We start from the raw sequence: 22398 nt of genomic DNA, 5'->3' as shown, positions 1-22398 counted from the left end.
AGCCTGACTTGATGCCCCCTGATACCCACCTGGGCCTGGGACCCCATCCTGGTGCTGGGCAATGGGTGGGAGCCGGGCTGTGGGGTCTCTGGCTGTGGCCCTACCTCGTCCCTCACCCGTCTCTTTGTCTGTCTGTCCTGTCTGGTACATCCTGACTGATCTTCTCTGTCCACAGAGATGGGGGCTCTGGTCCATCTTGACCAGACCCCCTTGTCCTTCCTCCTCCTCTTGGTTATGTCTGAGCTGTGCCCTGTGGGGTCCCTTTGGCTGGGCTGCCCCTGTACTGGGAAGGGCTTGGAGGGTGGTTGGAAGCCGAGTGTGGGGGGGGAAGCATGTCTCCTGCCCCTGCTCTCCCCAGTAGTGGGTTCTTTGAACTGTTTGTATGGGGGCGTCCCCGTGTTGAATTTTATATACCTCGTGTTTTGGGGGTTTGTCGTATATATGTACATATAGGTGGTGGTGGCTGGGAGGCGGCCAGGGGAACATGGTGCTGTGGCCAGGCCTGGTGGTGCTCTGGATCTGGGGGTGGGGAGAGGGAGACACTGACCTGGAAGGACTCAGTGCCTCACAGTGGAGCTGTCACCCGTGGGTCTCTGTGAAGTAGGGATAGATGGGAAGCCATCACCTTCCTGCTAGATTCCATCCATGTCCCATGGCTCGGGGGTCCCTGGGGAAGTCTCAGTGGGGTAGAGGGTGACTGGCAGTGTATTGGCACAGTGATTTTGGGCTGGGCTGGGGGGCGGGGGGGGGTTGACGTGCTGGGGGGATAAGTGTGGCTGGGGGAAGGGGAGGGGAGGGGGTTTGCATGGAATCTGGTGGCCCCCACCAGACCCAGGGACTTTGCAGGGCCTCTTGGAGCCACATGGGGTGGGAAAAGTGGGCCCTGTGGCTCCAGGGGGATGCTGGGGGGGCACCTTCCCCACAGGCTGTTCTATGCCCTTCTCCTGATCCCATCCTATGAGACACCCCAACTTGGTGAGTAGGGCGGGGGCCCTGCCAAAACTGCCCCCTGTTCCCCCCTCATTGCTCCTTGTGGGGTTGGGTCCTCGTAGCCCCTTTTGTTTAGTCCCTTTCCGGTTTTCCTTTGGGGTTGGTTCACCCTCCGTCCTGGGGGACGGTGGTGTGGGAGGGATCCGTCCTGATGTGCATCATTCTGTTGTCGTTGCTGTTTCTCCTCTCCCCTGTCCGTGGGGTCCATCGCTGCCAGCTGGTTGCACCCCAGGGCATCAATAAAGCGGATGGTGGAGGAGTGCTCACTGTCCCTATGTGGCCTGGCCTCTCTGTTGTCTTCTGTCCGTCGTCTGTGTGATCAGGCGAGGGAGTGGGCACCCACAGGGAGGGCCAGGCACCTCATCCCTCCCCCCATCCTTCCCTTCCTTAGCATGGGCTGTCATCTTCTACCTCAAGGGAAAAACCCTCTGTCCCTAGGAAATCCCCATCTGGGCAGCTCTGCAGCAGGGAACAGCATCGTGGTTTCTGCATGGCTGCACCTGAGGCTGCCTTGCTGCAGAAAAACCTGAACTGGAGCTATGCAAAACCCTCACGTGATCTGGGGGAGGGAGAGGGTCCCCACCTCCAGGGTGCCAGGTTGATGACTAATGTGACACAGCTTTTTAACAACATTCCTTTTTTTTTTATTATTATTTTTTAATGCTGTGTTGCCTATGCAATTATTTGCTGGCTGAAATAAAAGTGATCCGTGCCTCTCTGCATGTGTGTGTATATCTATCACGATAGATATACATGAAGGCGTGGGTCGCCCTCCTGTTCCTGCGGGTGGAAATGGGTGCTGGGTGTGTGCAGTAGTTGGGGGACTTGGGGGGGAGCAGGGTGTTCTCCAAGGAGTTGGTCCTTGAGCCAATGCTTTTACAGGCTGTGTATCTCTGCGATGGAATTGAGTCTATCTGGTGAGTCAGGAAGGAGGGGTTTGTTTGGCTTCCCCTTGCTCTTTGAGGTTCTCTTGGGTACCCCAACAACCTCAGTAGCTTTTTGAAGAGCACTGGATCCCCTTCTCTGGGAATGGGGAGGAGGAGAGAGTAGGCACGGCCTGTAATGGGGTATGACTCTCAAGCAGCAAAGCTGGTTGGGGAAGAGCTGGGGCTGGCAGAGAGATGTGGTGGGTCCTGCTGGTGGGATGGCCTCAGATGGTGGCCTTGGAGCTCAACCAGGGGGCCTAGAGAAGGATGAAGGGTGGTGGAGCCCTGCAGGGTAGCTGGAGCTGCAGAGAGGTGAACCTGTCGTGGGAATGGGGTGAGGTGCAGGGGCTGCTGGCACTGCACAGCTGTGCCTCAGGGAAAGGAGTGGGCCAGGGGCTTCACCTAGGTTAGGAGCACAAGCAGCTGAGCAATACTTATTCCACAAGGCCCGCTGACTCTTGCTGGTGCCCCTCACCCATGTTCACTGCGGTGCTGTCCCCTGGCCTTTGCACAGGCGTGTCCCTGTCACTCATAGCCAGGTACCCCCTTCTCCTGTACCTCCAGCGACCATAGCAGACCATTGCCAGGATGGTGACAAGCCCCACCACCACGGCTGCAGCCACGCCAGCCACCTCACCCCCCGTCAGCGCCCGGCCCCTCACCATCTCTGCTGCCTGCTGGATCTCAATGGGCTGTGCCAGCCGCCACGCACGGCCTGTCCCATCCCGCACCCAGGCGCTCTCCCCATCCCCGTTGCTCACCAGCACGGTGTCGATGGCAGGCAGGTTGGCAGGGGGTCGGGTGAAGGGTGGTAGGCGCGCCGGCGGCAGCGAGCCCGCCGTGAAGACGCCAGCCTGGACGCAGTACTCCACCTGGCAGCTGTCGCTGATCAGTGCCAAGTGCTGGCTGAAGCCTGTGGGGCAGCGCTTGGCGTAAGGGTCCTCGGCGGTACCCTGGTGCTGACCCCCTAAGGGGTTCCCTGCCTGGCAGCTGAAGAAGCCCCCGAAGGGCACCGCGTACTGGCTGCCTCCCTCGTAATCCTGGCTCACGCACAACCTGAGGTCATCAAAGAGCTTCAGCAAGAAGTACCGCGAAGGGCAGGACTGGGCACCCGTGAGGGGGTTGACGCTGCGGCTACTGAACAGCCCCCCAAAGAGGTAACCCGAGTCTGGGGGCACTGGGCCACTTGCGACACACCAATAAGCTCTGAATTGCACCCGAGAGAGCCAGAAGACGTCCCTGCAGACACGGTGACAGAAGATGCCCAAGGTGCACTTGTTGTGGCACTCCAGGTGGCTGTGGCCTTCCTCCCGCTCCTGCATGCTCAGCAGCACGGGGCTGTACGAGGTGGGACAGGAGAAAGCCCCGGTGAGGGGGTTTTTCTGCTCCAGCGCCCGGCACAGTTCATTGGTGTCAGGGCCAGCCAGCCCGGCGCACTCCTGGAAGACTCCCCCAAAGGTGAAATTGGTCATGGTCCCCACGCAGGAGCCATCGTCAGCGTTGGCGTGGAAGTTGAAGTTGGGTGAGGTGGCATCGGTGCAGCCAGGGTAGGTGTTGAAGGTGTAGTAGCGGCGGATGGCCATCTCCACCCGCTTGGCCAGCTTCTTCACCGTGGGGCTGGGCAGCTCTGGCAGGGTGCTGGTGCTGATGAAGAAGTACAGAGGCAGCCCTGAGCGGTCGATGGCCACCAGCTGGTTGCTTATCCCCTCCTGCCAGGTCTTAAGGGTGATGCCTGGGTAAAAGGGGGTCCCGCCGATGCTCTCTACTCTGGAGTTGGTGCGGTTCTCTAGGTACTGCTTGGTGAAGGCAGAACTGGTGCCTTGAGATTCCTCAGTTTTCACATTGATTATGCTGTGGAAGGCCACAGCGGCTGAGGCAGTGATGGAGCTCCGCGTGGCCCAGCTGTCCTTCAGGAAGGTGGCCTTGATCTGATCCTCCTGGACCAAGCTGGCTCCAGCATCCACAGATGTGATGGTGTGGGTGCCGTAGTTGAGCACCAGCACCTCAGACAGAAAATCAGCCATCCGAGTCTGGTTGTTCTCCAGGTGGCTGGCAATGGTCAACAGCTGCTTCTTGAAGCCCTTGTCCAGGCTTGCTCCTGGGTCAATCTTGGCAGTGTAAACCAGGTTCCTGACCTGTACGCGAGTGGTGACCGCCTTGTCCTGCACTTGGTGGGTCTTGGCCTGGTAGAAGTCATAAGAGAACTTGCCATTGATTGCAGAGAAGAGGGACAGCTCCAGGTTGATGGAGGCAGAGGTGGCGCTTTTGTAATCCTTCCAGGACTCGATGATCTCAGAGTTGATGTCCAGATTGCTCTGCTTGCGAGGAATGGTGAAGATGTCATCTGGGATGATGTAGGACCCATCTTCAGTGGTCTTACACAGCGAGTAGCTCAGATCTATGACTCTGCCCATATCTAAATTCCTGAGGTTGTCCCAGCCCCCCCCGGGGAGGACTTCCAGGCTTGGGAGCTTCAGGGCCTTCTTGCAGTCCTGAAACCCCACAGAGGACAGTGCCTCCTGGGGCTGCTCAACCTCTGCCACTGCCATAGCCAGCGCCTGGGCGAGGAGGACCACCCTCAGCACCCAGACCATGGCTGAAGAACTCTGGACGTGCCAGTGGTGAAGAGGTGGCTGGGGAAATGAAGAGGAGGGGGTGCGGCTGGTGGGTGGTTCCTCCTCTCATGATTGAATTAAGAGAAGGGAAAGGAGAAGTGAAAGCTAGTTAACATGAGAAATGGCTGAGTGGGGCAGAGGTGACTGGGTGAGGGGCAGGAAAGCCTGGAGCTCACTGCCTCCCTGCAGCAAAAGCTCCCTCTTGATGTGAAAGTTACTCTGCTGGGAATGGGACAGGGTGAACTCTTTTATTCAGCACTCTGCTGGCATCCACCTGATGCCACCATGTGTATCTCCCTTCAGTCACTCCCTCCCTTCACGCTGGCTCTACCATGCCCCGCAAGGCTCTGGTAGCTTTAGGGGAGACTTCAGCACTTCCCACTGCTCCTTATTGCCTCCTGAAACCCATCCCTGTCCTCCCCTCAGTGTTCTGGGTAGGGAAGGGCACCTTCTGTGTGGAACTGTGTCATTGCTGTATGCTTTGGGTAATAAGCAGTTAAAGTTGTTTCTGCTGCAAAACTGCTGAAGTAACCATGGCTCTTTCCTTATGGACAGGTTCATTTCCCCTATTTCTGCTGGTTAGTTCCTCTTCCCAGGATAGTTCTGGTAGAGAATGGGGCTGCAGTGAGTGGTGTGGTGAAGAGCCAAAGGGGCCCATGAGAGCACCTTGTCCCTCACCAGCAAGAAGAGCCTGTCTCTGCCACTTTAATGCCCTCCCATCAGCTGCCTTATTCTGTAGAACAAAGAAGATCTCCTCAGCATGAACAGTCTCAGATTCCTCAGCCTTTCCTCATAGGAGACAGGCTCTAGTCCATCATATTCGTGGTACTTGGTTGGAGTCTCTCCAGGATGTCCACCTCTCTCTTGTACCAGAGAGCCCAGAGCTGACTCAGCACTCCAGGTGTGGGCTCATCAGTATGGAGCAGAGGAAAAAGATCATCACTCCTGGCCTGCTGACCTGGGGCTGCCATCCTTGGAGGGCTTCAGGACAACAGAGGAGTACCACCGGTATGACATGGAGCCAGGAAATCGGACATCGTGCAGACCGGGAGGCGCTGGGACATCCCCACCGCCAGGCGCGGTGCTTTGCTGTGCTGCCACTGCTCTCTGCTGGCACTGGGACAGCACAGCACTTCTGGGGACAGGCAACTTCCTGGGCTGGAGTGTCTTTAACGTGGAAGAAAACTAATGCAATCCCAGCAAAAACCAGCAGAGTATCCACCCGTAGTTCTACACCATCTGCGTCATGATCGAGTTTTACACTTGAGAAAATATCCTCATGAATCACCACCACCCTTCCTGTCCTTTGATACACTGAGATATTACTATTTGTAGGCTGTGGGCCATTACTTCAAAATGTCCATTGAAGTGTCCCAGGTAAAGGTCTGTTGAGTTCATTTTAGTCATTTTATTAATGATTTTGGGTATCCCTTCATGCTAGCTGCATGCTTCCCTCTAACATTGCCCACTCTTGCTCCATCTCTGTAGGTTTCCAATTTGTGTTAGAATTAGGCCAGGATCTCCTTGTTAACCCATGCAGGCCTCCCAGTGTTTTTGCCAAACTTTCTCTGCATCAGGGTGTGTTGCTTCTGAGCTGGGAGAAGGTGATCCTTGGATATTAACCAGGGCCTTTCCAGGGCTTTGTCACAAGTAAGAATTTCCCTGTGATGGCCAACCTCTACTGTCCTGAAGCCCAGGGATGTGAGATTGCTGCGTGTACGCATCATTGCCCTAAGGATGCTGAACTCCACAGTTCACTGACACTGTGGCCAACTTTGCCCTTGAGCTTCTCATTCCCCACCTGAACCTTCATGTGAGTGAGAGCAAGCTTCAGTACAGCATCCCTCCCCACTGTCTCCTCAATCACATGGAGGAGAAAAGCTTCACCAGCGTGCCTACATCTGTGTGCCTGGGGGGACATGCAGTTGTTATTCTCTACACATTGCAGCACAGCAGCTATGGGAGCCATCTCAACTCATATCTGTGAGATTTCCAACCCTTCCTGTTGTTTCACCCGTGTCCAGAACCAATGGGGATATATCCGTAATTCAGCTTTACCCCATCTCCCCATGGAATGGCTGACAGACTCAGGTACAGGACCCAAGGCTGGAAGTCTTGGTCCACATAGTCTTGAGGTTTTAATAAAGAAGAGATACTCATTAGGAAAGAGCTACAGAAAAATAATTTTAAAAAACTGATTCGCTGTTGTGTATCCCAGCTACAGGAAGGAGAATGGAGCAGTTTGTTGCTGTTCTGCAGCACTGAACAGGGAAAGGTGATGCTGCTGCCAAGGCCAGGGCTGCCCCTTCTTGGGAGCAGAGGTCCCTGTTCCAGCCATGTCCCCACAGGCTGCTCACAGCGATGTCCCCAGGGTGCTGACAGCAACGTCGTCATATCCTGCGTCCTCGCGTGGTTGTGCTGGAGTGTCCCCGAGGTGGGGAGAGACGGACACCTCCAGCACAGCCATAGCATCATCGTAGCCATGTGAGGGGCTGTGATGGGGCTCAGCAAGGGGGTCTGCAACAGACATGGATGGGACATTGGTGAGGATACAGATGGGAGGGGCTTTGTGCCCTCACCTCCCCATCAATGCTGTTTTCCCGTGTCCCCTCTGAAGGGTGCCCTGTGCCCTTCTGTCCTCCCAGCGCACCTCTGTGCCCGTGCCCCTACCTGGGGACACCTGGAGGTTGCTCTCCTCTGCACCATCCCCACTGGGTTCCGACACCTTTTTCCCTGAGCCCTGGGACAGGGAGCCTGGAGGTGAGGAAGAGCGTTAGGGACACAGCAGGGCATGAGGACAGCCTGAAGCCCCAGGGACTCTCCCGCTCCCACCTGTGTGGCTGGGCACCTCCTGGTAATCAGGCATCAGGCTGTAGTCCAGCTCCTCATACACAACCTCAGAGGCAGCATCCTTGCTGGGGCCTGCAAGGCAGCGTGCATGGCTACAGTGCCCCCAGTGTCCCCAAGGTTCAGCCCCGTGTTGGAGAACCTGCAGAGCGGTGCCCACCTTGGCTCTGGGCCCATGTGCGGTGTGCCAGAACTGCCAGGGCGGCCAGGGCCAGGCACAGCAGCGTCCCCAGGACCACGCACAGCACCGTGAGTGCTGACACCCTGCTTGGCGCTGCAGTCAGCGGGACGGCGCTGTGGGTGAGAGCTGTGGGGCAGTGATAGGAAGCGTGAGGCCCCGTGGGGATCTCATGGCAGCAGTCAGAGGACAGTGAGCGAGGACAAAGCCATTTTTGTTGGGGTGTCTCTGTCCCAGGGGCTGCTACCTGGGGCTGGGCTGGTAGCCTCTCTGCTGTCCCTGGTGTCCTCGTCACAGGAGATGTAGGTGATCCCAGTGGTGTCGCATTCCTGCAGCTGCCATGGCGCTGAGGGGCAGCGCCAGAGCGAGCGGGCTCCCTCCTCACAACTCACCCAGCCCAGCCAGGCGCGCTCCGAGCCCTCTGCAGAGACTGGTTCTTCCAGCTTCCCCTTAGTGCCACATCCCAGCTGGCGGCAGACGGCAGTGGCCGTGGCGGGGCTGGTGCCGTTGGCACAAACAGGACCCCACGTCCCCTCATGCAGCACCTCCAGGTGTCCACTGCATCTGCTGCTCCTCCCCGTCAGCCGCAGGTCCAGCAGCCCTGCAACGAGGTCAGGGGATCACTGCACCCTGAGGACGGTGGGGCTGCTCCCATGCAGAGGGATGGTGGCACTCACCTGAGCACACAGCGCCCGCTCCACCTCCAATCTGGCAGCCACGCTGCACTGGGGCTGCGCAGTGCCACAGAGCATCCTCTGTGCCAGAGCAGCCCCCGGCACCTGGCCACAGCGTCCCAGTGCCAGGCCCAAAGCGCTCGGAGCCAGGTGCCTCCAGGGCCCATCCGCAGCCCAGCTGGCGACAGACGACGGTGGCATCCTGCAGGGTCCAGGTGTCCTGGCAGACGGTGCCCCACGTGCCCTCGCTGTACACCTCCACCCTGCCGGCACAGCGCCCCGGGCCGCCTACCAGCCTCAGCTGCTTGCTTCCTGCATGGGTGGGTTGGGCTAGGGATGGGGATGGCAGCATTGTGCTCGTGGCCCTTCCCTGTGCACTCACCTGAGCAGGCAATGGCCAAATCCTCAGGGCTCCTGCTGAGCTCTGTGGCCATCCCTGAAATGTTACACTGTGCCAGGAGCTCCTCGGTGCCCACACAGCGCAGCTCCTGCAGCTCCATGGGGCCCGAGCCATTGGCTGGTGCAGCATAGATTTTCTCAGGCACACCGCAGCCCAGCTGCCGGCACGCCACGGTGGCAGTGCCATTGTCCCACAGCCCCACAGACACACGGGCCCAGACACCGGGGCGCACGGCCACCTCCAGCTGTCCGTCACAGCGGCTTTCCCCACCGTGGAGCCTCAGGGGCTCGGTGACACCTGCAACAGCGGCTGTACTGTGGGAACTGGCATTGCTCCCCACCTACTGGAGCTTCCCATGGTCCCCACACCCACCTGAGCAGTTGACGGCAGCGGTGTGCCCAGGGGGGCAGGCGGGCTGCCCCAGTACCTCCACAGGGCACTCGCCTGGATGCCGCTCGCTCCCACTGCAGCTGAGGGCATCACGCCGCAGTGTCCCCATACCCATCCCAAAATGGCCTGGCGGGGGCAAGGAGACTGCAGAGCCACAGCCCAGGTGGTGGCAGAGGACGTGGGCATCGGGCAGGTCCCAGGCAGTGGCACACAGGGGTCCCCACACCCCTTGTGCCTCCACCTCCACCCGCCCGGTGCAGGCTGAGCCTCCGTCCACAAGCCGTAACCTGGTGTAGTCTGCAGCAGAGAGAGGGGTTGGTGGAGTGAGGGACCCCCTGAGCACTCCACACTGCACAGGGCCCCTGCAGATCCACAGCCATTGCACTTACAGGAGCAGATGATGGCTGTGGTTTGGGTGCAGGTCTGGATGTGCGGAGGCCGCTGCGTGCAAGCGGACAGGAGGGGCTCAGTGCCGTTGCACTCAAAGGCACCATGCCAGAATGGCCCCTCTGCTGCACCAAATTGCTCAGTCCCATATAGGGCCAGTGCTGTCCCGCAGCCCAGCTCTCTGCAGACGACGTGGGCGGCCATGAGATCCACGTGGCCGTGACAGATGCTGACCCAGGCCTGGCCCTGCCGCACCTCCAGTCTCCCTGAGCACTCACTTTCCCCTCCGGCCAGCCGGGAGAACCCTGCCAAGGGACGTGAGCTGCTGGGCAGGGGAATGTGAGTGATGGGCTCCCCATAGTGCCATATGCCCCCAGCTCTCACCTTGGCAGACCACAGCAATGTCATAATCGTGAGGACCATTGTAGGGACCCCAGCCCCGAATGTTACAATTCCACAGGGCAGCCTCATCTCCACGGCAGTCAATAAAGGCCAACATGATGGGGCCATCTACTGACCGAAATTGTGAGGCAAAGTAGGCACCAGCAGCCGAGCCGCAGCCCAGCTGCTGGCACACCACCTCAGCATCATCCATGTCCCAGGCATCATCTGTCACTGTGCCCCAGCGTCCCCGAAGCTTCGCCTCCACTCTCCCCTCACAGGGTCCTCCACCGTCCGCCAGCCGCAGCTCCAGTGCCTCTGCATCAGGGATTGGCCTCAGCCATGCCCAGGGGTCCTGGCATTCTGTTCCCATCCCACACACCCTGCCTCACCTGTGCAGATCACCCCAACGTCCCACTCATGGCCACAGAAGTGGTTCCCCCAGCCAAAGTGGGGGCAGTTCTCCAGCTTGGTCTCAGTGCCGCGGCAGAAGAAGGGATGAAGCCAGATGCGTCCCTTGCCTTGCCCGAATGGGGCATATGGGGATGCATGGGCCACTGTGCCACAGCCCAGCTGACGACACACCACACTGGCCCCTCGTATGTCCCAGTCGAAGTCATAGCTGCAGACGGATCCCCATTCGCCTTCATGCTTCACCTCCACCCGACCGGCACAGCGCCCACCGCCATCCACCAGCCGCAGCTCCTCGCTGCCTGTGGGCACACCAGGGAGGTGGCTGAGCCAGGGGGTGGCCGTCCCACAGCTGCAACCCTGCCCCTCTGCTTCCCCCTGTCCCACGGTCACCCCACTGCCCCACGACTCACCCATGCAGAGCTGCAAACTGAGGAGCAGCCCCAGCACCCTGGCAGGCATCATCGTGCCCCACATGCACAGCCTGCAGCCCAGGATGGGGAGGGGGAGATATAGGCAGCCCCTGCTGGCAGGAGCCAATGGGGATGGCGAGGTGCGGTGGGAGCCGTTATCAGCAGGGTTATCAGCCGCCTGCTGGGTCCCAGCCTCCAATAACCTGCTTCGTGCCCAAATATGAGACTTGTCTCCGCTTCTGGCGTCACGCAGCCCCACCACGGGGCTCACTGCCTGTGTGTCAGCAAGGGGAGCCAGCCTGCCTGGGTGCTGCGCATGTCCCTGAGTAGGGGCTGCGTCTCTGGCTGTGTCCATGCAGAGAGGGTCCCCACAGGGTATAGACCGACCCGTAACAAGGCCTCCCTCTGCACTCTAGTGCGTACCACATTATAGTGCAGCCCTAGAGCTGGCTTTGTGGTTCCTCAGGCAGCAGTGGGGGTGAATAAAGTCCCCATGCTGGCAGCAGGGCCCTTGCATCAGCTGTTGAGACACAGCACTGCCTGCATCTGAATGCAAGTGGACCCAACATCCTCCCCGCAGCACAGGCAAGAGGGGATGTTTTCTCTATGCAGGGACCCATTGTGAGCACCAACCTCACACAGCTGCCGTGCCACCCGCACAGAAGCAATACACTGCATAAGGTGATGCTGTTCTACTCGAGCCTGCAGCATGCAGGAAGGTCTTGCTGCCCCGCTTTGCTGTCCTGCAGCAGGAGCAGACACAGGGACAGCTGCAGATTGCTGCAGTCCTAGGGCTGTGCGGCTGCTGCGAGGCCAGCACAGCAACCCCAACTGCACAGGGGAAGGAAGGCTGCAGGCCGAGCTGTCCCTGCCCGTGTCCCCGCGTGCAGCCCGGTGTGGGGAAGGAGGAAGTGTGCGATGGGTGCGCGGCCGCTTTCAAAAGCGAAACCCTGCCTGTCCGCAGGGCTGGGACGTGGGGAAGCTCCCGGCCCTGCTGCAGGGTCACTGCATGGCGGCACGGCTCGGTGGGCACCGGGGAACGCAGCTGCGGGGTGGGGACGCTGGCAGCACCTGGGCGTCACTGCTGCCCCGCTGTGCTCGTGGTGCAGAGCTCCGGCAGGAGGCATCGGGGCTCAGCAGGGCCAGGCATTCGGCTCTGGCTGCCATTCCTCCTTGATTGATGGCAGCGGTGGCACAGAGCTGATGGGGCAGGACGGCTGCTCGGCACCCTCCTTCGGCAGCATACGTCAGGGAGGGGAATCCTGCCCTCAGCCGCTGCGGGTCCTTACAGACCGCGGTGACAGACAAGTGCAGGAGGTGGCTCAGCCCCCGGCCCGATGTCTCTGGTGTCACAGGGAGCTCTTTCACGGGGTGCTCTTCCCACTGCCAACAGAGGTGTCCCCAGAAGTGCAGATCCTCCCAGCAAGCGCCGGGTGAGAGCCAGCTGACTCAGGTTTGCTTATCAGAACGTGTGCGAAAAGGCTGTGAATGCGTGTGGGGATGCACACACTACAGTTATCATCTGAATTTCTGTAACTGCTTTCCGCCCTTTTCTGTTTGTATCTGCCCTCGAGGCTGTTTACAGCTCTCTCCCCCATGGCACACTGGGGGCAGGGGCGGAGTGAGCGAACGGCCGGGTGCTGCTCAGCTGCCTGCCGGCTGAAACCGCGGCGTGTGGCAGCGTGCCTGCACCTGTGTGCCTGTGGGGACACGCGTCCTTGTTGTCCTTCCACTGCAGCGCAGCAGTCATGGGAGCCGTCCCACCTCATCTCTGTCAGCTTTCACACTCTTGCCTTTGTTACCCCCGTGCCCAGAGCCAAAGGGCAGATCTCTGAAATCTATCTTTGCCCCAGCGCCCCGAGGGGTGGCTGACAGAATCAGGTACGGAATCCAAGGCTGGAAGTGAGTTTCTCCACAGATTTGGGGTTTTAATAAAGAAGAGATATTCATATGGAAAGAGTTACAGAAAATTATTTATACAAGTCAACTTGCTGTTGTGTCCCAGCTTCAGGAAGGAGAATGGAGCAGTTTGCTGCTGTTTTGTGCACCAGGCAGGGAAAGGTGATGCTGCTGCCAAGAACAGGGCTGCCCCTTCTTGGGAGCAGAGGTCCCTGTTCCAGCCATGTCCCCACAGGCTGCTCACAGCGATGTCCCCAGGGTGCTGACACCAACGTCGTCATATCCTGTGTCCTCGCGTGGTTGTGCTGGAGTGTCCCCGAGGTGGGGAGAGACGGACACCTCCAGCACAGCCATAGCATCATCGTAGCCATGTGAGGGGCTGTGATGGGGCTCAGCAAGGGGGTCTGCAACAGACATGGATGGGACACTGGTGAGGATACAGATGGGAGGGGCTTTGTGCCCTCACCTCCCCATCAATGCTGTTTTCCCGTGTCCCCTCTGAAGGGTGCCCTGTGCCCTTCTGTCCTCCCAGCGCACCTCTGTGCCCGTGCCCCTACCTGGGGACACCTGGAGGTTGCTCTCCTCTGCACCATCCCCACTGGGTTCCGACACCTTTTTCCCTGAGCCCTGGGACAGGGAGCCTGGAGGTGAGGAAGAGCGTTAGGGACACAGCAGGGCATGAGGACAGCCTGAAGCCCCAGGGACTCTCCCGCTCCCACCTGTGTGGCTGGGCACCTCCTGGTAATCAGGCATCAGGCTGTAGTCCAGCTCCTCATACACAACCTCAGAGGCAGCATCCTTGCTGGGGCCTGCAAGGCAGCGTGCATGGCTACAGTGCCCCCAGTGTCCCCAAGGTTCAGCCCCGTGTTGGAGAACCTGCAGAGCGGTGCCCACCTTGGCTCTGGGCCCATGTGCGGTGTGCCAGAACTGCCAGGGCGGCCAGGGCCAGGCACAGCAGCGTCCCCAGGACCACGCACAGCACCGTGAGTGCTGACACCCTGCTTGGCGCTGCAGTCAGCGGGACGGCGCTGTGGGTGAGAGCTGTGGGGCAGTGATAGGAAGCGTGAGGCCCCGTGGGGATCTCATGGCAGCAGTCAGAGGACAGTGAGCGAGGACAAAGCCATTTTTGTTGGGGTGTCTCTGTCCCAGGGGCTGCTACCTGGGGCTGGGCTGGTAGCCTCTCTGCTGTCCCTGGTGTCCTCGTCACAGGAGATGTAGGTGATCCCAGTGGTGTCGCATTCCTGCAGCTGCCATGGCGCTGAGGGGCAGCGCCAGAGCGAGCGGGCTCCCTCCTCACAACTCACCCAGCCCAGCCAGGCGCGCTCCGAGCCCTCTGCAGAGACTGGTTCTTCCAGCTTCCCCTTAGTGCCACATCCCAGCTGGCGGCAGACGGCAGTGGCCGTGGCGGGGCTGGTGCCGTTGGCACAAACAGGACCCCACGTCCCCTCATGCAGCACCTCCAGGTGTCCACTGCATCTGCTGCTCCTCCCCGTCAGCCGCAGGTCCAGCAGCCCTGCAACGAGGTCAGGGGATCACTGCACCCCGAGGGCGGTGGGGCTGCTCCCATGCAGAGGGATGGTGGCACTCACCTGAGCACACAGCGCCCGCTCCACCTCCAATCTGGCAGCCACGCTGCACTTTGGCTGCACAGTGCCACAGAGCATCCTCTGTGCCAGAGCAGCCCCCGGCACCTGGCCACAGCGTCCCAGTGCCAGGCCCAAAGCGCTCGGAGCCAGGTGCCTCCAGGGCCCATCCGCAGCCCAGCTGGCGACAGACGACGGTGGCATCCTGCAGGGTCCAGGTGTCCTGGCAGACGGTGCCCCACGTGCCCTCGCTGTACACCTCCACCCTGCCGGCACAGCGCCCCGGGCCGCCTACCAGCCTCAGCTGCTTGCTTCCTGCATGGGTGGGTTGGGCTAGGGATGGGGATGGCAGCATTGTGCTCGTGGCCCTTCCCTGTGCACTCACCTGAGCAGGCAATGGCCAAATCCTCAGGGCTCCTGCTGAGCTCTGTGGCCATCCCTGAAATGTTACACTGTGCCAGGAGCTCCTCGGTGCCCACACAGCGCAGCTCCTGCAGCTCCATGGGGCCCGAGCCATTGGCTGGTGCAGCATAGATTTTCTCAGGCACACCGCAGCCCAGCTGCCGGCACGCCACGGTGGCAGTGCCATTGTCCCACAGCCCCACAGACACACGGGCCCAGACACCGGGGCGCACGGCCACCTCCAGCTGTCCGTCACAGCGGCTTTCCCCACCGTGGAGCCTCAGGGGCTCGGTGACACCTGCAACAGCGGCTGTACTGTGGGAACTGGCATTGCTCCCCACCTACTGGAGCTTCCCATGGTCCCCACACCCACCTGAGCAGTTGACGGCAGCGGTGTGCCCAGGGGGGCAGGCGGGCTGCCCCAGTACCTCCACAGGGCACTCGCCTGGATGCCGCTCGCTCCCACTGCAGCTGAGGGCATCACGCCGCAGTGTCCCCATACCCATCCCAAAATGGCCTGGCGGGGGCAAGGAGACTGCAGAGCCACAGCCCAGGTGGTGGCAGAGGACGTGGGCATCGGGCAGGTCCCAGGCAGTGGCACACAGGGGTCCCCACACCCCTTGTGCCTCCACCTCCACCCGCCCGGTGCAGGCTGAGCCTCCGTCCACAAGCCGTAACCTGGTGTAGTCTGCAGCAGAGAGAGGGGTTGGTGGAGTGAGGGACCCCCTGAGCACTCCACACTGCACAGGGCCCCTGCAGATCCACAGCCATTGCACTTACAGGAGCAGATGATGGCTGTGGTTTGGGTGCAGGTCTGGATGTGCGGAGGCCGCTGCGTGCAAGCGGACAGGAGGGGCTCAGTGCCGTTGCACTCAAAGGCACCATGCCAGAATGGCCCCTCTGCTGCACCAAATTGCTCAGTCCCATATAGGGCCAGTGCTGTCCCGCAGCCCAGCTCTCTGCAGACGACGTGGGCGGCCATGAGATCCACGTGGCCGTGACAGATGCTGACCCAGGCCTGGCCCTGCCGCACCTCCAGTCTCCCTGAGCACTCACTTTCCCCTCCGGCCAGCCGGGAGAACCCTGCCAAGGGACGTGAGCTGCTGGGCAGGGGAATGTGAGTGATGGGCTCCCCATAGTGCCATATGCCCCCAGCTCTCACCTTGGCAGACCACAGCAATGTCATAATCGTGAGGACCATTGTAGGGACCCCAGCCCCGAATGTTACAATTCCACAGGGCAGCCTCATCTCCACGGCAGTCAATAAAGGCCAACATGATGGGGCCATCTACTGACCGAAATTGTGAGGCAAAGTAGGCACCAGCAGCCGAGCCGCAGCCCAGCTGCTGGCACACCACCTCAGCATCATCCATGTCCCAGGCATCATCTGTCACTGTGCCCCAGCGTCCCCGAAGCTTCGCCTCCACTCTCCCCTCACAGGGTCCTCCACCGTCCGCCAGCCGCAGCTCCAGTGCCTCTGCATCAGGGATTGGCCTCAGCCATGCCCAGGGGTCCTGGCATTCTGTTCCCATCCCACACACCCTGCCTCACCTGTGCAGATCACCCCAACGTCCCACTCATGGCCACAGAAGTGGTTCCCCCAGCCAAAGTGGGGGCAGTTCTCCAGCTTGGTCTCAGTGCCGCGGCAGAAGAAGGGATGAAGCCAGATGCGTCCCTTGCCTTGCCCGAATGGGGCATATGGGGATGCATGGGCCACTGTGCCACAGCCCAGCTGACGACACACCACACTGGCCCCTCGTATGTCCCAGTCGAAGTCATAGCTGCAGACGGATCCCCATTCGCCTTCATGCTTCACCTCCACCCGACCGGCACAGCGCCCACCGCCATCCACCAGCCGCAGCTCCTCGCTGCCTGTGGGCACACCAGGGAGGTGGCTGAGCCAGGGGGTGGCCGTCCCACAGCTGCAACCCTGCCCCTCTGCTTCCCCCTGTCCCACGGTCATCCCACTGCCCCACGACTCACCCATGCAGAGCTGCAAACTGAGGAGCAGCCCCAGCACCCTGGCAGGCATCATCGTGCCCCACATGCACAGCCTGCAGCCCAGGATGGGGAGGGGGAGATATAGGCAGCCCCTGCTGGCAGGAGCCAATGGGGATGGCGAGGTGCGGTGGGAGCCGTTATCAGCAGGGTTATCAGCCGCCTGCTGGGTCCCAGCCTCCAATAACCTGCTTCGTGCCCAAATATGAGACTTGTCTCCGCTTCTGGCGTCACGCAGCCCCACCACGGGGCTCACTGCCTGTGTGTCAGCAAGGGGAGCCAGCCTGCCTGGGTGCTGCGCATGTCCCTGAGTAGGGGCTGCGTCTCTGGCTGTGTCCATGCAGAGAGGGTCCCCACAGGGTATAGACCGACCCGTAACAAGGCCTCCCTCTGCACTCTAGTGCGTACCACATTATAGTGCAGCCCTAGAGCTGGCTTTGTGGTTCCTCAGGCAGCAGTGGGGGTGAATAAAGTCCCCATGCTGGCAGCAGGGCCCTTGCATCAGCTGTTGAGACACAGCACTGCCTGCATCTGAATGCAAGTGGACCCAACATCCTCCCCGCAGCACAGGCAAGAGGGGATGTTTTCTCTATGCAGGGACCCATTGTGAGCACCAACCTCACACAGCTGCCGTGCCACCCGCACAGAAGCAATACACTGCATAAGGTGATGCTGTTCTACTCGAGCCTGCAGCATGCAGGAAGGTCTTGCTGCCCCGCTTTGCTGTCCTGCAGCAGGAGCAGACACAGGGACAGCTGCAGATTGCTGCAGTCCTAGGGCTGTGCGGCTGCTGCGAGGCCAGCACAGCAACCCCAACTGCACAGGGGAAGGAAGGCTGCAGGCCGAGCTGTCCCTGCCCGTGTCCCCGCGTGCAGCCCGGTGTGGGGAAGGAGGAAGTGTGCGATGGGTGCGCGGCCGCTTTCAAAAGCGAAACCCTGCCTGTCCGCAGGGCTGGGACGTGGGGAAGCTCCCGGCCCTGCTGCAGGGTCACTGCATGGCGGCACGGCTCGGTGGGCACCGGGGAACGCAGCTGCGGGGTGGGGACGCTGGCAGCACCTGGGCGTCACTGCTGCCCCGCTGTGCTCGTGGTGCAGAGCTCCGGCAGGAGGCATCGGGGCTCAGCAGGGCCAGGCATTCGGCTCTGGCTGCCATTCCTCCTTGATTGATGGCAGCGGTGGCACAGAGCTGATGGGGCAGGACGGCTGCTCGGCACCCTCCTTCGGCAGCATACGTCAGGGAGGGGAATCCTGCCCTCAGCCGCTGCGGGTCCTTACAGACCGCGGTGACAGACAAGTGCAGGAGGTGGCTCAGCCCCCGGCCCGATGTCTCTGGTGTCACAGGGAGCTCTTTCACGGGGTGCTCTTCCCACTGCCAACAGAGGTGTCCCCAGAAGTGCAGATCCTCCCAGCAAGCGCCGGGTGAGAGCCAGCTGACTCAGGTTTGCTTATCAGAACGTGTGCGAAAAGGCTGTGAATGCGTGTGGGGATGCACACACTACAGTTATCATCTGAATTTCTGTAACTGCTTTCCGCCCTTTTCTGTTTGTATCTGCCCTCGAGGCTGTTTACAGCTCTCTCCCCCATGGCACACTGGGGGCAGGGGCGGAGTGAGCGAACGGCCGGGTGCTGCTCAGCTGCCTGCCGGCTGAAACCGCGGCGTGTGGCAGCGTGCCTGCACCTGTGTGCCTGTGGGGACACGCGTCCTTGTTGTCCTTCCACTGCAGCGCAGCAGTCATGGGAGCCGTCCCACCTCATCTCTGTCAGCTTTCACACTCTTGCCTTTGTTACCCCCGTGCCCAGAGCCAAAGGGCAGATCTCTGAAATCTATCTTTGCCCCAGCGCCCCGAGGGGTGGCTGACAGAATCAGGTACGGAATCCAAGGCTGGAAGTGAGTTTCTCCACAGATTTGGGGTTTTAATAAAGAAGAGATATTCATATGGAAAGAGTTATAGAAAATTATTTATACAAGTCAACTTGCTGTTGTGTCCCAGCTTCAGGAAGGAGAATGGAGCAGTTTGCTGCTGTTTTGTGCAACAGGCAGGGAAAGGTGATGCTGCTGCCAAGGCCAGGGCTGCCCCTTCTTGGGAGCAGAGGTCCCTGTTCCAGCCATGTCCCCACAGGCTGCTCACAGCGATGTCCCCAGGGTGCTGACAGCAACGTCGTCATATCCTGCGTCCTCGCGTGGTTGTGCTGGAGTGTCCCCGAGGTGGGGAGAGACGGACACCTCCAGCACAGCCATAGCATCATCGTAGCCATGTGAAGGGCTGTGATGGGGCTCAGCAAGGGGGTCTGCAACAGACATGGATGGGACATTGGTGAGGATACAGATGGGAGGGGCTTTGTGCCCTCACCTCCCCATCAATGCTGTTTTCCCGTGTCCCCTCTGAAGGGTGCCCTGTGCCCTTCTGTCCTCCCAGCGCACCTCTGTGCCCGTGCCCCTACCTGGGGACACCTGGAGGTTGCTCTCCTCTGCACCATCCCCACTGGGTTCCGACACCTTTTTCCCTGAGCCCTGGGACAGGGAGCCTGGAGGTGAGGAAGAGCGTTAGGGACACAGCAGGGCATGAGGACAGCCTGAAGCCCCAGGGACTCTCCCGCTCCCACCTGTGTGGCTGGGCACCTCCTGGTAATCAGGCATCAGGCTGTAGTCCAGCTCCTCATACACAACCTCAGAGGCAGCATCCTTGCTGGGGCCTGCAAGGCAGCGTGCATGGCTACAGTGCCCCCAGTGTCCCCAAGGTTCAGCCCCGTGTTGGAGAACCTGCAGAGCGGTGCCCACCTTGGCTCTGGGCCCATGTGCGGTGTGCCAGAACTGCCAGGGCGGCCAGGGCCAGGCACAGCAGCGTCCCCAGGACCACGCACAGCACCGTGAGTGCTGACACCCTGCTTGGCGCTGCAGTCAGCGGGACGGCGCTGTGGGTGAGAGCTGTGGGGCAGTGATAGGAAGCGTGAGGCCCCGTGGGGATCTCATGGCAGCAGTCAGAGGACAGTGAGCGAGGACAAAGCCATTTTTGTTGGGGTGTCTCTGTCCCAGGGGCTGCTACCTGGGGCTGGGCTGGTAGCCTCACTGCTGTCCCTGGTGTCCTCGTCACAGGAGATGTAGGTGATCCCAGTGGTGTCGCATTCCTGCAGCTGCCATGGCGCTGAGGGGCAGCGCCAGAGCGAGCGGGCTCCCTCCTCACAACTCACCCAGCCCAGCCAGGCGCGCTCCGAGCCCTCTGCAGGGATGGCTGCCAGAATTCCCCCAGTGCCACAACCCAGCTGGCGGCAGACGGCAGTGGCCGTGGCGGGGCTGGTGCCGTTGGCACAAACAGGACCCCACGTCCCCTCATGCAGCACCTCCAGGTGTCCACTGCATCTGCTGCTCCTCCCCGTCAGCCGCAGGTCCAGCAGCCCTGCAACGAGGTCAGGGGATCACTGCACCCCGAGGGCGGTGGGGCTGCTCCCATGCAGAGGGATGGTGGCACTCACCTGAGCACACAGCGCCCGCTCCACCTCCAATCTGGCAGCCACGCTGCACTGGGGCTGCGCAGTGCCACAGAGCATCCTCTGTGCCAGAGCAGCCCCCGGCACCTGGCCACAGCGTCCCAGTGCCAGGCCCAAAGCGCTCGGAGCCAGGTGCCTCCAGGGCCCATCCGCAGCCCAGCTGGCGACAGACGACGGTGGCATCCTGCAGGGTCCAGGTGTCCTGGCAGACGGTGCCCCACGTGCCCTCGCTGTACACCTCCACCCTGCCGGCACAGCGCCCCGGGCCGCCTACCAGCCTCAGCTGCTTGCTTCCTGCATGGGTGGGTTGGGCTAGGGATGGGGATGGCAGCATTGTGCTCGTGGCCCTTCCCTGTGCACTCACCTGAGCAGGCAATGGCCAAATCCTCAGGGCTCCTGCTGAGCTCTGTGGCCATCCCTGAAATGTTACACTGTGCCAGGAGCTCCTCGGTGCCCACACAGCGCAGCTCCTGCAGCTCCATGGGGCCCGAGCCATTGGCTGGTGCAGCATAGATTTTCTCAGGCACACCGCAGCCCAGCTGCCGGCACGCCACGGTGGCAGTGCCATTGTCCCACAGCCCCACAGACACACGGGCCCAGACACCGGGGCGCACGGCCACCTCCAGCTGTCCGTCACAGCGGCTTTCCCCACCGTGGAGCCTCAGGGGCTCGGTGACACCTGCAACAGCACTGCTGTGCTGTGGGAATGGGCAGTACTCCCTACCTACTGGTAGTTCCCACTTTCCCCGTACCTACCTGAGCAGTTGATGGCAGCGGTGTGTCCAGGAGGGCAGGTGGGCTGTCCCAGCACATCCACAGGGCACTTGCCCAGGTGCCACTCGTTTCCACTGCAGCTGAGGGCATCACGCCGCAGTGTCCCTATCCCTTTTCCAAAATGGCCTGGTGGGAGTAGGGAGACAGCAGAGCCACAGCCCAGGTGGTGGCAGAGGACGTGGGCATCGGGCAGGTCCCAGGCAGTGGCACACAGGGGTCCCCACACCCCTTGTGCCTCCACCTCCACCCGCCCGGTGCAGGCTGAGCCTCCGTCCACAAGCCGTAACCTGGTGTAGTCTGCAGCAGAGAGAGGGGTTGGTGGAGTGAGGGACCCCCTGAGCACTCCACACTGCACAGGGCCCCTGCCGATCCACAGCCATTGCACTTACAGGAGCAGATGATGGCTGTGGTTTGGGTGCAGGTCTGGATGTGCGGAGGCCGCTGCGTGCAAGCGGACAGGAGGGGCTCAGTGCCGTTGCACTCAAAGGCACCATGCCAGAATGGCCCCTCTGCTGCACCAAATTGCTCAGTCCCATATAGGGCCAGTGCTTTCCCGCAGCCCAGCTCTCTGCAGATGACGTGGGCGGCCATGAGATCCACGTGGCCGTGACAGATGCTGACCCAGGCCTGGCCCTGCCGCACCTCCAGTCTCCCTGAGCACTCACTTTCCCCTCCGGCCAGCTGGGAGAACCCTGCCAAGGGACGTGAGCTGCTGGGCAGGGGAATGTGAGTGATGGGCTCCCCATAGTGCCATATGCCCCCAGCTCTCACCTTGGCAGACCACAGCAATGTCATAATCGTGAGGACCATTGTAGGGACCCCAGCCCCGAATGTTACAATTCCACAGAGCAGCCTCATCTCCACGGCAGTCAATAAAGGCCAACATGATGGGGCCATCTACTGACCGAAATTGTGAGGCAAAGTAGGCGCCAGCAGCCGAGCCGCAGCCCAGCTGCTGGCACACCACCTCAGCATCATCCATGTCCCAGGCATCATCTATCACTGTGCCCCAGCGTCCCCGAAGCTTCGCCTCCACTCTCCCCTCACAGGGTCCTCCACCGTCCGCCAGCCGCAGCTCCAGTGCCTCTGCATCAGGGATTGGCCTCAGCCATGCCCAGGGGTCCTGGCATTCTGTTCCCATCCCACACACCCTGCCTCACCTGTGCAGATCACCCCAACGTCCCACTCATGGCCACAGAAGTGGCTCCCCCAGCCAAAGTGGAGGCAGTTCCCCAGCTTGGTCTCAGTGCCGCGGCAGAAGTAGGGATGAAGCCAGATGCGTCCCTTGCCTTGCCCGAATGGGGCATATGGGGATGCATGGGCCACTGTGCCACAGCCCAGCTGACGACACACCACACTGGCCCCTCGTATGTCCCAGTCGAAGTCATAGCTGCAGACGGATCCCCATTCGCCTTCATGCTTCACCTCCACCCGACCGGCACAGCGCCCACCGCCATCCACCAGCCGCAGCTCCTCGCTGCCTGTGGGCACCCCGGGGACATGGCTGAGCCAGGGGGTGGCTGTCCCATGGCTGCAAACCCTGCCCCTCTGCTTCCCCCTGTCCCACGGTCATCCCACTGCCCCACGACTCACCCATGCAGAGCTGCAAACTGAGGAGCAGCCCCAGCACCCTGGCAGGCATCAT

The 22398-nt window shown here is 61.0% G+C and overlaps 2 protein-coding genes across 2 annotated transcripts; both read right to left on the bottom strand.

Moving 5' to 3' along the window:
• Positions 1-2350: 2350 nt before the first annotated feature.
• Positions 2351-4510, bottom strand: MPEG1 (macrophage expressed 1; the record flags this gene model as incomplete). The annotated part of the gene is made up of 1 exon (XM_079536930.1): positions 2351-4510. One exon carries the CDS (start codon positions 4508-4510, stop codon positions 2351-2353), a length of 2160 nt encoding a protein of 719 aa, XP_079393056.1.
• Positions 4511-6884: 2374 nt separating this feature from the next.
• Positions 6885-22398, bottom strand: LOC306947956 (scavenger receptor cysteine-rich domain-containing protein DMBT1-like; the record flags this gene model as incomplete). The annotated part of the gene is made up of 32 exons (XM_079537418.1): positions 6885-7048; positions 7202-7285; positions 7364-7453; positions 7539-7685; positions 7804-8123; positions 8230-8542; positions 8613-8927; positions 9003-9317; positions 9410-9712; positions 9792-10106; positions 10181-10501; positions 13069-13152; positions 13231-13320; positions 13406-13552; positions 13671-13990; positions 14097-14409; positions 14480-14794; positions 14870-15184; positions 15277-15579; positions 15659-15973; positions 16048-16368; positions 18936-19019; positions 19098-19187; positions 19273-19419; positions 19538-19854; positions 19961-20273; positions 20344-20658; positions 20736-21050; positions 21143-21445; positions 21525-21839; positions 21914-22234; positions 22347-22398. The coding sequence occupies 32 exons, from the start codon at positions 22396-22398 to the stop codon at positions 6885-6887; spliced, it is 7782 nt and encodes a 2593-aa protein (XP_079393544.1).

The sequence above is a fragment of the Tetrao urogallus genome (assembly GCF_951394365.1).
Source record: "Tetrao urogallus genome assembly, chromosome: 6".
NCBI classification, from domain to species: Eukaryota; Metazoa; Chordata; class Aves; order Galliformes; family Phasianidae; genus Tetrao; species Tetrao urogallus.
The sequence above is the reverse complement of the archived record's forward strand: the minus strand, read 5'-3'. Positions and strand labels throughout refer to the sequence as shown.